This window comes from Stegastes partitus, unplaced genomic scaffold, assembly GCF_000690725.1.
Source record: "Stegastes partitus isolate 25-593 unplaced genomic scaffold, Stegastes_partitus-1.0.2 Scaffold358, whole genome shotgun sequence".
Lineage (NCBI taxonomy): Eukaryota > Metazoa > Chordata > Actinopteri > Pomacentridae > Stegastes > Stegastes partitus.
Window position 1 is genome coordinate 112,776 of NW_007578089.1, and position 14,102 is coordinate 126,877.

Here is a 14,102-nt window from a genome sequence, read left to right on the forward strand (position 1 = left end):
TGATTGTAGGTGCAAATGCTTGTTGCGGTTTGTGATATAACAACACAACAACGCTGAACCACACCCATAGCTAGTACCAAAGAAGGTAAAGTGTTACACAACTCGTCAATGTAATGTGGTTGCATCTGGTTTTTGTTGCTCTACCTTCGTGTTTGGGAACATGAACTGACTTCCTTAGTCTCATGTACGAATGCTGTCTCCGCTGCACGTTTTTCACTTATGCAGACCCATATTAGAACCATAACCCTGCTGCAACCGTGTTTCAACCTTTGTGCTGTAGGCTAATGATGCTTTTATACCCGTCCATCATCTTGTCCAATCATGCTCTTACCATGTCGAGGGATGTTGTATTAGGCCGAGCTTAGGCCAAACTTGAGAAAGTTGGGATCTTCACATGTTCCTCTCGAACATTTTTCCTGTGTGTAGCTGAAACTTTTACATGTGTGATGACTTATATTGCTGGTGTCACAGGTGTCATGACTTTTATGGCATTTAGATGTTACTTTAGGGCCCATATTTTCAATGTAGTATGTCTAACCTGCTTGTTTTTAATTACAAATAAGTTCAAATCCCCTACACTTGAACTTAAATCATGTAGCATTCTAGTGATGTACGAGCAAAGAGGTACACTTACTTCTACATTAACAAAAGAGAAATGAGGGGTCACTTTAGACCCATGGTCCTCTTAATGCTTAGCACCAGAGGTGCTGTCCATCAGCCTGTCAACAGTCTGCCCCCAGGCTGGCCCTCCACATTTCCCGTTTATGGTATTAGCCATTTGAACAACCCTCCCTCCCCTGCTCTTCCCCAGCCCCTCACCCACTGCCCCTGTGCTCTGTGTCCTCTGTCCCTGTCGTTCTCTCATCTGCTCATTTCCCTGCCTTCGATCATGTTTCCCTACTTTGGCCAGAGTTGCTCCCCCCACCAATTCAATCTCTCCACATCCACTCGGCCTGTCTACCACATTACAGCCTCGATCCCTGCTGGTATCTGTGCAATTGTTTATGTTATAGAATTTTGCTGTCAGTTGGCTGCCTTTATGATTACTTGCTCTCCCTCTCAACATCCCCCCTCCTCAACCTCCGTCTGTCCTCCCTGGAAAGCTCATTGTCGCACCTGTTAGCCTCCTGATAGGAGAAGACAAGCAAATTAGGATTTGGGGCCAGAGTTAATTGGAATATGTGTGCCCACATTTAGGATTGTATATGTTGGGTTTTCTAAGGGGCTTGTCAACTCAGTGTTTTTGGCAGGAGTGCAGCTTCCCATCTTGTAGGTCAAATTTGTGTGAACAGCATGTCCGCGCCTGTTGTTTGACAGATGAGTCATGCTCCCGTTTTAGACTTTAGATCTATGATTTCGCCACACGAGTATGATGAATCAACAGATTGATTCAAGGACTTATTAATAGTTTATTACCATTAAACTCTGAGATTGTGTGACACTGCAGCTCTCCCCTGTAACCTAAGATGACCAGCGCTGCTGCGTGGGAGAGGATGGCCCTATATACAGTGTTTCTGCTAATTAAAACAAGGATATGTAATCTACACACGTGTCACTATGTCACATATCTGTGTGGTGACCTGTTTGAAACCCAAGCCTGTGGTGGGATTAAAATGCTTTGCCTGAGAAGATGGTTGGTCAGGTTCAGTCAGGACTGATTGCCAAGATAGGAATGGTCCGCAGCTTCATGGTATGAGAACAGTGTCTCCTATCTCATTATCACAATATTACCGCATCTCCGAGCACATGCAAGCACACCCACCCTACAGGGTCACATATACACGTACTTGAAAATAGATATGGAGGTACACTGATTCACTCTCATGCTTGCACTCATTCATCCAAAGATACAATCTCTAACCCCGTATAAACCCATTTACGATTTTTTTGATTAAAATATTTGCAGTGCATTGTTCAACGCTGTATGTTTTTAAAATTTTCCCGATGTCTGTTATGCAGTGGCTATGCATGCAACACTTCTAAACACAACGCACATAAAAAATAAATAAATAAAAATTGACAGGTTTATCTAATGGAATAAAACACATCTCCAAGGTGCATATTTTTCACTATAATCCACAGATATGTTGTGATTTATTCTGATTTAAAGATAAAATAATGTGTAAGTGTGTGTTTGCTGCTTTAGGCTTGTTTTGAACTTACTTGGAGATTAGCGCAGCTGATTCTGGGGAGTGAAGGCTACGAAAGAAGTGGAATTTCAGAAATGCTTAATTCTTAGACTTCAGGGTACGCTCTCTTAAGTTTAGTAGACCTCCTTACTGTCATAAAATATTTTCTTGAAGTCATTTTGCTGTGAAGCTTAGGCACACTTTGGAGCTCAGGTCTGCCATGTTGCATGCATGCATTATGTTGTAGTGGCTTTGTGAACAGCATTTCTGCCGTCTCTGTTACTTCAAATTACGAACGCTATTAGAGGGGCTGCTTTTATTGATCATATATCATCGACCTACCCTGTGTAAACACGAGTTTTGGCTGAGTTTTGGCAACCCAGTTTCGATGTTTTGACCTTGGATACCCACTCATGGTAGGGCAAAATGCACAGGCATACACACATCGTTCTGTAGTCAAACACTACAGTTGCGACTTAAACCATAGAACTGCCGCTGTTCTTATTTTGACTCCATGATGTGGCAGCTTCACCATGGCGACACTTTAGCTTTAATTGTGCCAGTTAAACACTGGGTTGCCATGCAGAATGTAAAGTGGAAATAGCTTCTTAGGATTTCAACCCAGTGATCTCAGAGAGTGACCTTGGCATAGCATCGGCGGAAAGATATGGTGTAATAGCCCATTCCAAAGTCAGAAATACATAGTTTAAGCCACTGCAGGACAAAGGCCTCCTCTGCGTTTGCCACTGCTGCTTTTTTATCCGTTTAATACCGTGTTTGTTTCAAACAGAGAGCATGTCAGATTAGTCTCACAAGGCCACAGACAAAGCAGGCCTGTTCGTGTATTCCTGTATAGTTAGCTTGACAATTATGTGTTTTGAATTTGGGTGTTTTAGGACTTCCTTGCAAATTAAAGATAATTGCCTCATGCAAAATAGCTTCAGTCCAGCCAGACTTCATTTCCCAGGAGGATTACAGATGGGAGACTGTGACATGGTAATGATAGCCACCCACGAGTGTGTGTCTGAATTGAGTGTGGTCAAATCCCGATTTAGGCACAGTGGTCAGACAGAACAATCAAATCCAACTGACTTCCATGCAATGGTAGTTAGGACCTAAAAAGCTGTCTTTGGTTTCTTGTTTTTTTGTTGTCACCGTGTTTCCCGGTACTGGAAAGTGCTTCGAAAGCCACAACAATTGTACTTGATTTATCACAGAATGAGAACCTGGATCTGTTTGAGTGTGGGAGAGAACTTGATAGACGACAAAAAAAAAATCTAAAAAAAACGTAATCATGTAATCTCGTTCAAGTTCAGTCAGTTTATTTGGTACAATGCATATTGTTTGGGGTATCAAAGCCGTGTTTTTCCTGGCTGAAGACACCTCTAGTCGTACTTTTAAAGCTTCTGTTTAACTGCATTTTCAGTATTAGTGTTTAACATTGCAAAAAAAAATAAAAAATCTTCCACCGGCCTCCAGCCCCAGGAGTGTGGCTTCTTTTTGCATGACAAGGCCCAACCTAACATCTGTGAACTCTACATGTTATGTATATTCTGTCGCCAGCTCCAATATCCAACCCTGGAATGGTTTGGCATGTTTGTAGAAAGAGTTCTTCACTTTTCACCAAGACAGGTGCCTCTCCATTCCCCGAACCCGTCTTTGGCTTCGACCATATGGACCATCACATTGCCTTGCTGTGGCCACAGTTAGGAGCTGGACTGACTCAGTAAGGAGGGATTGGCTTGCTTGTCACCAGTGTGGCCTTCCTCGGTGGCTTTTCTGGCACCCTTCCAGAACAAAAGGGTGTCCAGACCTGTAGTCCTGATGGCTAGAATGAAAAGTGAGATAGTCAATGTTCTGGTGGCAGGGTCTCAGAAACTCCCTCTGCTCTTGGACCTTCATTTTCAGGTAGGACGGGAGGTGAGGTTAGAGGAACCAGTGGTTAAATTCAATGTTCCCTCGTGAGATTGCTGTTAGTGCTGTTGATATGACACTTTCTTCATACAAAACTGCATTTTTTTTTCTCACTTTGGCATCTGTTAAGTGAATGGATGGTCTTAATGTTTGGAATCCTACCTGTATCCAGGTAGCAACTAATGGTTTCAAGGTTCTGTTGTGACTAAATGTAGCGTACGAACTTAAGGTTAATGCTCTCCTTGACAAGTTGTATACCCTGTGTAACGCACATGCATTGCATATCTTCATAAAACCGTGGACTGTGTATAACGATGGACCCACCCTCTGGGACATCACCTACGGGTTTCCTGAGGAGTGGTTTTGAAGCTCAGTGTGGTGAGAGCGGCCGTCGCCCTCTTGGCAGCACCTCACTCCATTTAACTTCCAGCTCATCCAAAAATGGGCAAAGAGGACAAGCATAAGCGAACTGCTGTGGCTGAGGCAAGCCACGGACTGTCCTGAACTGTTGACGGAAAGGGAACAATATTGTTATGACTATATTTTCTGCTCTCAAAAGGAGAAGAATGAGGTACAACACGTATTCCCTGCTTCACAGCTGAGGCTGAGAAAGTATGTGCAGGCGGGGCCACATGTATGCCACCACAGGCTGCCTTACGGGTGTGAATAGAGGTGTCTTCAGACCGGATGTAAGTGTGTGATATCACATATGACATTTGTTGTTCCTCATTTGTCTCCTTCAGGGAACAGAGGTTACGATCATAACCTATCATGTTCTGTTTAGAAGGAGTGAAAAAAGGAAGAAAGGTGGACTCTTGTCCTACTTCTCTCCAGTCAGAAGAGGACATGTTTGAAGTAAAAGCCATGGAGAGACACAGGGAAGTGCTCTGGGCCCAGGGGCCAAATGAATCCAGATGTCAGAGCATGTTCACAAGGTGGAGTCGACTTATACAGTAGTTGTTTTTCCTTGTTTAAAAGTTCCGTCGCTTCTTTTTATTCCATTTTTCCTGGCAGTCTCCCGCTCTCTCTTCCCCTTTTCTTCTTTCGTGTTCTTTCTCTGTGTCACTCTCTTGGCAAATAAAAATAAGCTTTTTTAACAAGGACGGAATGTCTTATGGAGTCAATGATCCTGGCATAAACCCTCTGAACGATTTGCATCCAGTTATGGCTGTTGAAGCATAGGAGGGATTTTGAATTTTTTTGTCTTCCTCTCTTGACAAAACTCGTTGCCGTGATATGTAGACGAGACACTCCGCCTCACAGGGAGAAAGATTAAACCATGGTATTTCTGAGCATGATAATTTTATAATAACATTATGTAATGCTGTGAAACCTAAGACTACGGTTACATCTTGTGGTGTAAATGTCCCGTGGCTATTGAGCTTCATGGGCTCGACTGGCAGGCGAGCAGACAGACATCCCACTGGTACCAACTCTGCAGCATCAGAGGCTTGAGAGACAGTTGAACTAAAACTGCATCTTTGCATCTACTCTGCCAATCTTATGCTTTTTTTTTTTTTGTTTTTGTGATGCTCATTTTGCCACTCCCCCTGGCCTGTGTCTAGCTGGGCATCTCTGGAGGTTTGTCTGCCAGCATTCAGCTTTCAGTCTGACTATGACTTGTCGCCCCTTGCTTTACAGTTGTAATCCCTAATAGACCGTTGCTTCCATGGCCCGTCTGCTTTGTTTATACCGCATGGTTTTCAAAACCTATTGCATAGGTTAACAGCTCTGATCACGATGATGGTGTTTTCTGGTGTGTTGCAAATGGGATGTGCCTCTACTGGCTAGTGGGGAGTCCCCGTGTGTCGCAGACAGCGGTCATATTAGTGCAGCTGTTGAGGAGGACATGACTGTTGTTATCCTTCTGTCTGTGAGCTGGGAGGGGCTGGATACACACAAGCACACTCCAACACAAGTACACACAATCGTTTGGTAATGATCTCTGTGCTGAAATAGATTCACCATGGGAAAGGCACGCTCATGAATGAATATGCAAGCGTTAACATCGAGCAGTCTTAATTCTGAGAAACTCACGGTATGAATAATGCTGTTTAGTTTGCTTTTAGTACCACATGCAGTATTGATAGGCCCTGTATGCTAATGCAGTTAATTTTCTGTATAGATGTGTGTTTGTGTAGGTGTGTGTGTGTCTCTGTGTGTGTGTGTGGCGGTAGTGGGGATATGGGTTTTGGCACCCTCTTTCTCCTGTCTCAGTTTCTGTACAGTTGCTACTGCTCCTTCACGTCCTGTCATGCTTTTAGGCTGACATCACACCCCAGAGGAGAGTGTTGCATCCAGTGCACGCATACACAAACTCTTATATATGCACAGAGGAAAATGGACAGAGAGAGATACTCAGGCAGAAGGTTACGCTATTAAGTAGATATAGGCAGTAAAGGTTATGGTCATGTAAAAGGGACAAGCCACTGGTACAATAGAGCCACATGGTACATTTTAAAGAACCCATATTGTGCCCATTTGTAGGTTTGTAAAAAAAACCTGCTCTGATTGGTCAGCTGGCCAAACAACAGAAAGGCGATAATGCTGGTTATGAACACTTACATGAGGATTAAAGACTTTCATCCTCATAACCATCACTACCACATCTATTAGAATGAGCAGAGAGGCATAACCCCAGGTACAGCTAGTGAGGAGAAAACTGGCATTCTCCTGCTTTATTTATTTTTTGTTCATAGGCATGCCCAACTAGCTGCTAGGAGGGCGTCATGCAAATATGTTACATGACGACGTAGATAAATACGGGTAGATTAGCCCGATCTGCAAATGAGGCGCTTCATACAAGTACGGAGCAGTGCTTTCTCTGGGAGAAAATAACCTCCTTTTGGCAGGGAATTGGGGCTTTTAAGTTTAATAAGATCTGTTACATGCCCAGTAAAGCTTAACACACTAAAGGAAAGGGAAAAACCCTAAAAAGGTCAATATAGGGCTGGAGAATATTCAATATTTACAAATTTTCCAATTAGAGTATGTTAAGCAATAAAAATTTGTCAGTAAGCAGTAAAATGGGTAATTGGCTAAACATTATGTTGTAGTGAAAGATGAGAAAATAAAGCCACTTAGTTTCTGTCTGCTGAGTTACTTCACTGCTTAGAAAAAAAGTGTGTCCTCACTAATATCAATGGGCCTTTGCATTGACACAGTTGATTGCTTTGCAGCTTCTTTTAATTACCAGGAAATAACATGAGTAGTGGATGACTTAACTGTTCTTAATGTGTGTTGTCTGTGTTTGACATGTAGAATCTGGAATATACAACATTCGCCAAGGAAAATCCTGAACGATTGCGGTTATCAGCACGCTGCTCAATCTCTGTGTGTAGACAAGCAGAGACAGCCTGTGTAAGACATGCTTGTTGCATTTCCCAGCCCAGATATGTGGATATACTGAGGTCTTCAATCTTAACTGAGTCTGGATTTGCATTTGGAATGTTTTACACATTTCATGGCAAGCTTGTAGATCATGTCATTAATGATTAATTGAAGATTGAAATCAAAATGTACCTTCTGTCTTTGTCTGTCTCCTCGTAACTCTTGTTTCTTTGTTTTTCCTCTGCCCTCTTACAGACATGTTCCAGTACCTTCTGTCCTTCTCTCAAGGCCACCTGAGTTCATTACTGGAAGGATCCTACTCGTCCCTGTCCCGCCATGCCCTGCCCCATGTCAACCAACTCTTCTCCTCACTCTCCCTCTACCTCCGGGGGGCCAACGTCTCCGTGGAGGCAGCAGTCCACCAGTTTTTTAACAATATCTTTCCGCTTGCCTATACGCGCCTTATCAACCCAGGCATCGAGGGCAGCATGATGGTGGGCGGCGACATGGGCGACTGTCTTCGTATGATCAGGCAGGACGTCAACCCCTTTGGGCCTCATCCGGCCGTCATGGCCCAGGAGCTGGCCGGGGCGCTGGGGGCCGGACGACAGCTAGGTCTGGCCCTGGAAGAAGGTCTGGAGGTGATGAACGCTACCGAACATGCCAGCCTGAGCAAAGAGTGTGTAAAAGGCCTCGTGAAGATGGTTTACTGCTCCCACTGCAGAGGTTTGACGCTGATCAAGCCCTGTGTGGGCTACTGTCTGAATGTAATGCGCGGATGCTTGGCCAGCGTGTCAGAGCTGGATCAGCCTTGGCGGAGGTATACCAGCTTGTTGGAGCAGCTAACCCACGCCATGGCCGGGCATCACAGCCTGGAATTAGCCCTGCTAGGGGTCAGGGGGCACGTTGACGAGGCCTTGCTCTACGCACAGCTCCACGGTCCACTCATCACTGCCACGGTGAGTACACACTGGTGAGACATTGATCAGAAGTTTAAATGGCACACACAACGTCCTCCAGACCATTTTGTTTAACATCTTTGTTTTATACATATACTTTGGCAAAGTCTATTGTATTGATTGGAACGCTTTTGCAGGTTGCTTGTGGGTGATGAACAGTTTTTTCCACCAGTGCAAAAAAAAAAAAGAAAAGAAAAGAAGCCTACACACTACATTAATGTTTGTGCAATGCTGAAACTATTCAGAGAAAAATAATGTTTATACAAAAAAGAACTTCAGCCTCTTTCAAAAAAACTACAGACTGAGCTGAGGCTGGAGGAGCAATTTTCCAAAATGGTAAGACGGCTAAAATTCACCATTGTTGTTTAGTTTCTGACTGTAGAGCAATATTATTTCTCATCGACTTTGCTGAAATTGAGACAAGTAAGGGATAAAAACGAACTGGGTGCACTTGCATGCTATGAGTGGTACCATATGCCTCTGGCTATATGTGGTTGTAAGTTGAGGACAGTTTCATGAATAACTGCCAGGCAGTTCATAAAACTAAATACTGCAGTTGAATCGACAATGAAAATTGCACTTTTGTTTAACAATTCGTCTTGGTTTGGTATTCTTATCTTCACAGGATGAGTTATAGTCTACAGCGGATAAACAAAAAATCAATTTAAAGTTGGCAGCTGTGTTGAAATTTAACACAACGTATGGTGACTGTAACACTAAAGATCAAATCTCTGTAATAGTTTCCTCATCTTAAAGTACACGCTTGTGCATGCTAGATGTGATACAGAGACTAGTAGTTTTGTTTGCATGTTAGTAATCTTCTTTGCCATACCATACAATCAGAATTGTCTGTAAATGGAGTACACTGTAATTTTTATTTTTTAAACAATATCCTGCTTTCCCGACACCAAAATTACAAGGTGGGAGGCATGTATGTGGGTGTAAGGTAATGTGAGTCATAAACCATGAAGTAAAGGATGATTAACAGAGATTTATGCGCAACATAACTCTAGTCTCTCGTGTATGACCTCCTTCTCCTGACATTTTAAGCATTGTTGTCAGCTCAGTGTAGGTGTATTCATTGTTAATGTTTTAGACCTCTTGAAGATGTGTCTCCTGCTGATGGGAAGTTTTGGACATTATGCATCTACAACTTCAACAAAAAGTGGCACTAGGGTGCAGTTCTCTAATAGTTTTAATGGCACCACTTGTGTTCAAAGCTCCTTGTAGTCCACTCTGTTTATGTGGAAGCATTAGAAGATGCTGGCTTCACGCCTGAATGAGCACCATGGTCACTTTTCTGTAAAAGTCACGACAGCAATCTAAGTAGGTTGAACCTAGTGATGTTTCCGTATCACTTTCAGCAGGGCAAAAGGCTGAACAGTCACATTGACAGATAGGCACGCACAAACCACATACTTTGAGTTGTGTGAAGTAATTTGGAAAAGACTTTTTCCATATTTCAGTCCCAGTGTTGGTCCAAAAACATCACAGAGAATGCAGAAGACACAGTTTGCGTGCCAGAAACCATAGATTACCTTTCTGGGTCATTCAGCTCTGCACTTTCTCATCTTTTTGCAAACTGAAATGTCCATAAAAGTAAAACTTATTGCAAAAGTAGACAGAACACGTCATATTAATGAGGCTTACCAATAATGAATGTAATTTTGGGGTTTGAAAAATGTTAACAGAAGCTGAAGTTTACAGTTTTGCTTCCAGTTTTCTCTCCACTGAGTTTATTTAATAATAATTGTAAATAACTGGTCAGGATCCAAAAAAACAAAACTTTTGTTCACCTCAGACAGGTGAGTTGTCAGACACACAGTCACAGTTCATAAGTTAAATCATTTGTTACAAAGCAGTCATCCTCAGGTTGAGCTCCATCACAGCTGTTGGGATATTTATATTTCCCTTTTGGTAAAAATAAGTTAATTGCTATCACACATGGACAGAATTTACAGCGTTCAGGAAATTATAAATATGCTAGGCGATTAGTTTTTGGGGCATTTTGTTAAGATTGCTTCAGCTCAGACTTAGTCTTTTGTTTTTTTAGTGCGTTATTGTGCGTCACATATCACTTGATGTATGAGGTGCAGTGGGCTGGGGTTATGTCTGAAGGAAGATAAAGCGACATATGTCTGGATGAAGAAGAGCCGTCACTTTAGCAAATTGATAGCTGACGTATTCACTTCTCAAAAGGGCTCAGGTCTGCTTGTGAACTTTTCCCACGACTGGGCTCCATCTGTTTGACAAATTTACAGTGGGCGTAATCTCCAGGCTCTTAGTAAATTAAACTTTAATTTGGCCTTTTTTGTTCGACTCAACGTACAGATGCAGACTGTTTCACAGTTTAGCAACTAATGTGGTCACACCAGAAGGGAAACGTGTGCTGAGACCAGCTGCACCTGAACATTTGCTAAAACTGACAGGTCAGTTTGTACATTGGATGGACAAAACTAATCTCTTTACCCAACTCCTGGCAGGCGAACAAGTAGGCAAAGTTATGGAGCATTACTGAGATTACTCACTGTATTTTGATTAAATTACTGAAATTTAAGTTCCTGCATTATTCATTAGTGAAAAAAAAAGTAATCACATTACTGCACTGGGCTGTACGGTACCTAACACTGTACTGCCAGACATTTTCTAAAACATACTGTATCTTAGCTTTTTAAGCTTCCAAGCAAATGTGCCTACTTGTGTATTTTTCTGAAACAGATTTTCAGATACTGTGTTAGTGTGTTGCCTGCTAATATGCGCCCGCGTTGGAAACTCATGATCGTCCCATTCACTCTATTTGTGTTGTCTTTTCTCATTATTCCGTAAAAACAGATTACAATGCGGTGTCATTATGTTCACTGTTTGTCCAGCGGGATTGGTGTCAACAGCGCTGCTTGTGAATCTCAGCTTCTCATTATCACAACGTCACTTTAGCGCACAATCAGCATGCAAGAATGAAGTCGCTCTGACAAAAGATGTACACGATGAGTTCACAGAGACCCTTCAAGCAAGGTTCAGCGATACCTAACTACATTTTCTTAGTGCACCAGAGTGAGCTGAAGTCAGAGCTTGTCTGGAAGGTAGGAAAAACACATTTAATATGTACAGCAGCTCTGTTGGAAAATAGTTTGCAGTAACATTAAAAAGCAAGTCATTTGTAGTTAATGGGCTTTAACATGTGAAACCACAGGCATGCTTTTTCAGAGTTATAAAGGAACATCACGGTCCCTGAATGATTCTACGTTAAGCATTTACATAAACCCCACGCAACCAAATGCATAGAAACATACTGTATACACTCATACACACACAGAGACAGAGGAGAGTTGGTTGCCAGGCTTAAAGACTGACCTAATACAGCTATGCTGAGAGAGACCCAGCTTGTATTTCATGTGTGTGTATGCCTGCTTGGTATTCATAGGGTGGCAGGCAAGCCCAGAGCAGAGATCCCAGCATAGGGACAAGTGGGACAGAACTGAAAGGGTTCCAGCTAGGCCATACAAACTAGACCTAGCCAGCTGGAAAAAAAGAAAAAAAGAGTCCAAGAGAATTGTTGCTAGAAAGGGAGGTGGGCCTGAGTCAGACGCTGGTGGCTCCCGGACAAACATGAACATCTACGTTTATTGACTCACTTATGCAGACCCACACACAGATTCCTGTATTTATTGGTGAGTTGAAGGCTGAAACAAACCACGTAAGCGCTGAAAATCGTGACACATTCAGATAATCCAAAGAACAAGTTGAATTCTTGCATCTATGAATGGTTGATGCGAAAGGTGAAGAACAGATCTATTGCTATGTATTACATAGAACCCGTGGTCGCCTTTAAATCAGTGTCTTTATAAATCCTCCGTTGCCTGTTAAAGAAAACTCTCTCCAACGCATAACCTCTGTGTCACCGTAGCAACCTTCACCCGTACCCAAAGTTTAAAACCACTATTTTAGACTGTTTTCTTATTTTTATCATTGGCATCGCGAGCATCGTATTGCAGTGCAAACACAGTGCAAAAACGTGCTTACCTTACTGTTGATTTTTTTTGTAATGTATTCTGTACGTGAAGTCGAGCACAAAGAAGTAACTCTGTTTTCTGCCCAGTCAGAGTATTATATGGAGTTGTTATTAAAGGAATTATTGTGACTGTGTGGTTTTATACTGGGATGTTATCCCAAACCATTCTGTGGTTGCTCTCTCTCACTTTGTGAGCTGCAGACTACACAGTCTCCACTATATGCAGCTATACGTCATAGGGTTGGAAATGGGTCACAACACATATACTGTACATGCACACTCACACACACACACACACACACACGTGCGCACACGTACCCGCTCGGCTCAGTGTGCAGGTATTAAGTTTTTAGTCCTGTAAGGACCCTAGGATAGGTTCTGTTTTAACACATTCCTGCTCTTGTTGAGATGGAGCGTGAACGTGGAAAGGGAAGTGGTTATGGATATTGGGGGAGCCTGGGGCTGGATTATGTTGAGTAGACACAATTAAGAGAAAACTGGAAAATATCCAGTAAAAGTGGCAACTCTTATAGGGCCCCGGTGCAAATGGTAGCGCCATGTTTTTTTTTTTAAAGTGAGGTTTTCTCCTTCTGAATGCTGCTGTGTTGAATTCATCTTAAAGTTTCTCTCTCCAGAGTCAGCTGTGCTTTAGAGGCCACGGACTGCTGTTTATTGACATGGCCATAAAAATGATATGGCTCATTTGACCTGCAGGGAAACTTTATATCTTCTACTTGCTAAAGATGGGAAGGCTCGGGTAAATCTTTACACAGAGAAGCATGTATTCTCTCACACTTTCATTCAGTTACTCGGCTTGCTCACTAAGCTCTTTATAGACTCACTTATGAGAGCATGGTAACTGTTCAGATTAGAGCAGTTTGTATGCAGGTCTACCTTATCCACTTGTTGGTTTTACCCCACCTTCTCATTACAGTCTTATGGAGGAATGATAATAGCAGCCTGGGCCTTTAGATAATGGAAACAAGGGCCAGTGGGATGATTGGACGGTTTCCATGCACCATGGCGGCACCTCAATAGACTGCAGCAGTTTACTTAGCAAGCACTTTTTCTTTTACTCCAGCTCACAATAAAATGTAGTAATATCATCGGTGAGATAACTTTGTTATTCATAGTTCAATGTATATTGGGTAATGTGATATGTAGCGTGCTCAAGTATGTATGCCTGCACTGTGTTTGATTTCTTAACTGTTTATGTTTAAAGCAATTGGTTGCAGATAATATGAGCATAGACTCGAGGAAACGGAGACAAACTTGCTGACAAAGATCTTATTTAGATGTGATTTTTTGTGGCAAACACTGCAAAAATTTTAACACTAATGAATATATGCGGCATGAGATTTATTGATACGTAGTCTATCAGAGATTTTAAGCTTTTCTCGATAAGATAAATGAATGAATTTTCAGTGCCATTTGCATTTGCTTTGGTCATTTTTAATATTGTACCTTTGTAATATATGCTGTGATTTTTTATTGTAGCTCACTTTACTTACTACTGCTGATTCAATTTACAGCAGAGCAAGAGTCAGAAGTAAGATATCTACTCTAGTTTAGCTAAAAGTGACTAAACTAACATGTACACGTGTTCATTAATAAAAAGGCACTCGAAGATGTTTTCGGTCTTGGTCACTTTTCCATCAAAGTCACGACGGCAACCTCACTTGGATGAAACAAGTAACTTTCTCCACATGTCAGTACCAATATATCGGTCCAAAAACATCACAGAGCACACACAAAAAAACT

At 42.2% G+C, this 14,102-nt stretch overlaps 1 protein-coding gene across 2 annotated transcripts in view; it reads left to right on the forward strand.

Moving 5' to 3' along the window:
* The window catches only part of LOC103359185 (glypican-5-like), a 105,956-nt gene that overhangs the window by 16,737 nt on the left and 75,117 nt on the right, over positions 1 to 14,102 (forward strand). For both annotated transcript variants that reach the window (XM_008284416.1, XM_008284417.1), the window contains exon 3: positions 7,629 to 8,332. In XM_008284416.1, the coding sequence (XP_008282638.1) occupies positions 7,629 to 8,332 (704 nt within the window). The remainder of the gene's footprint in view (positions 1 to 7,628; positions 8,333 to 14,102) is intronic.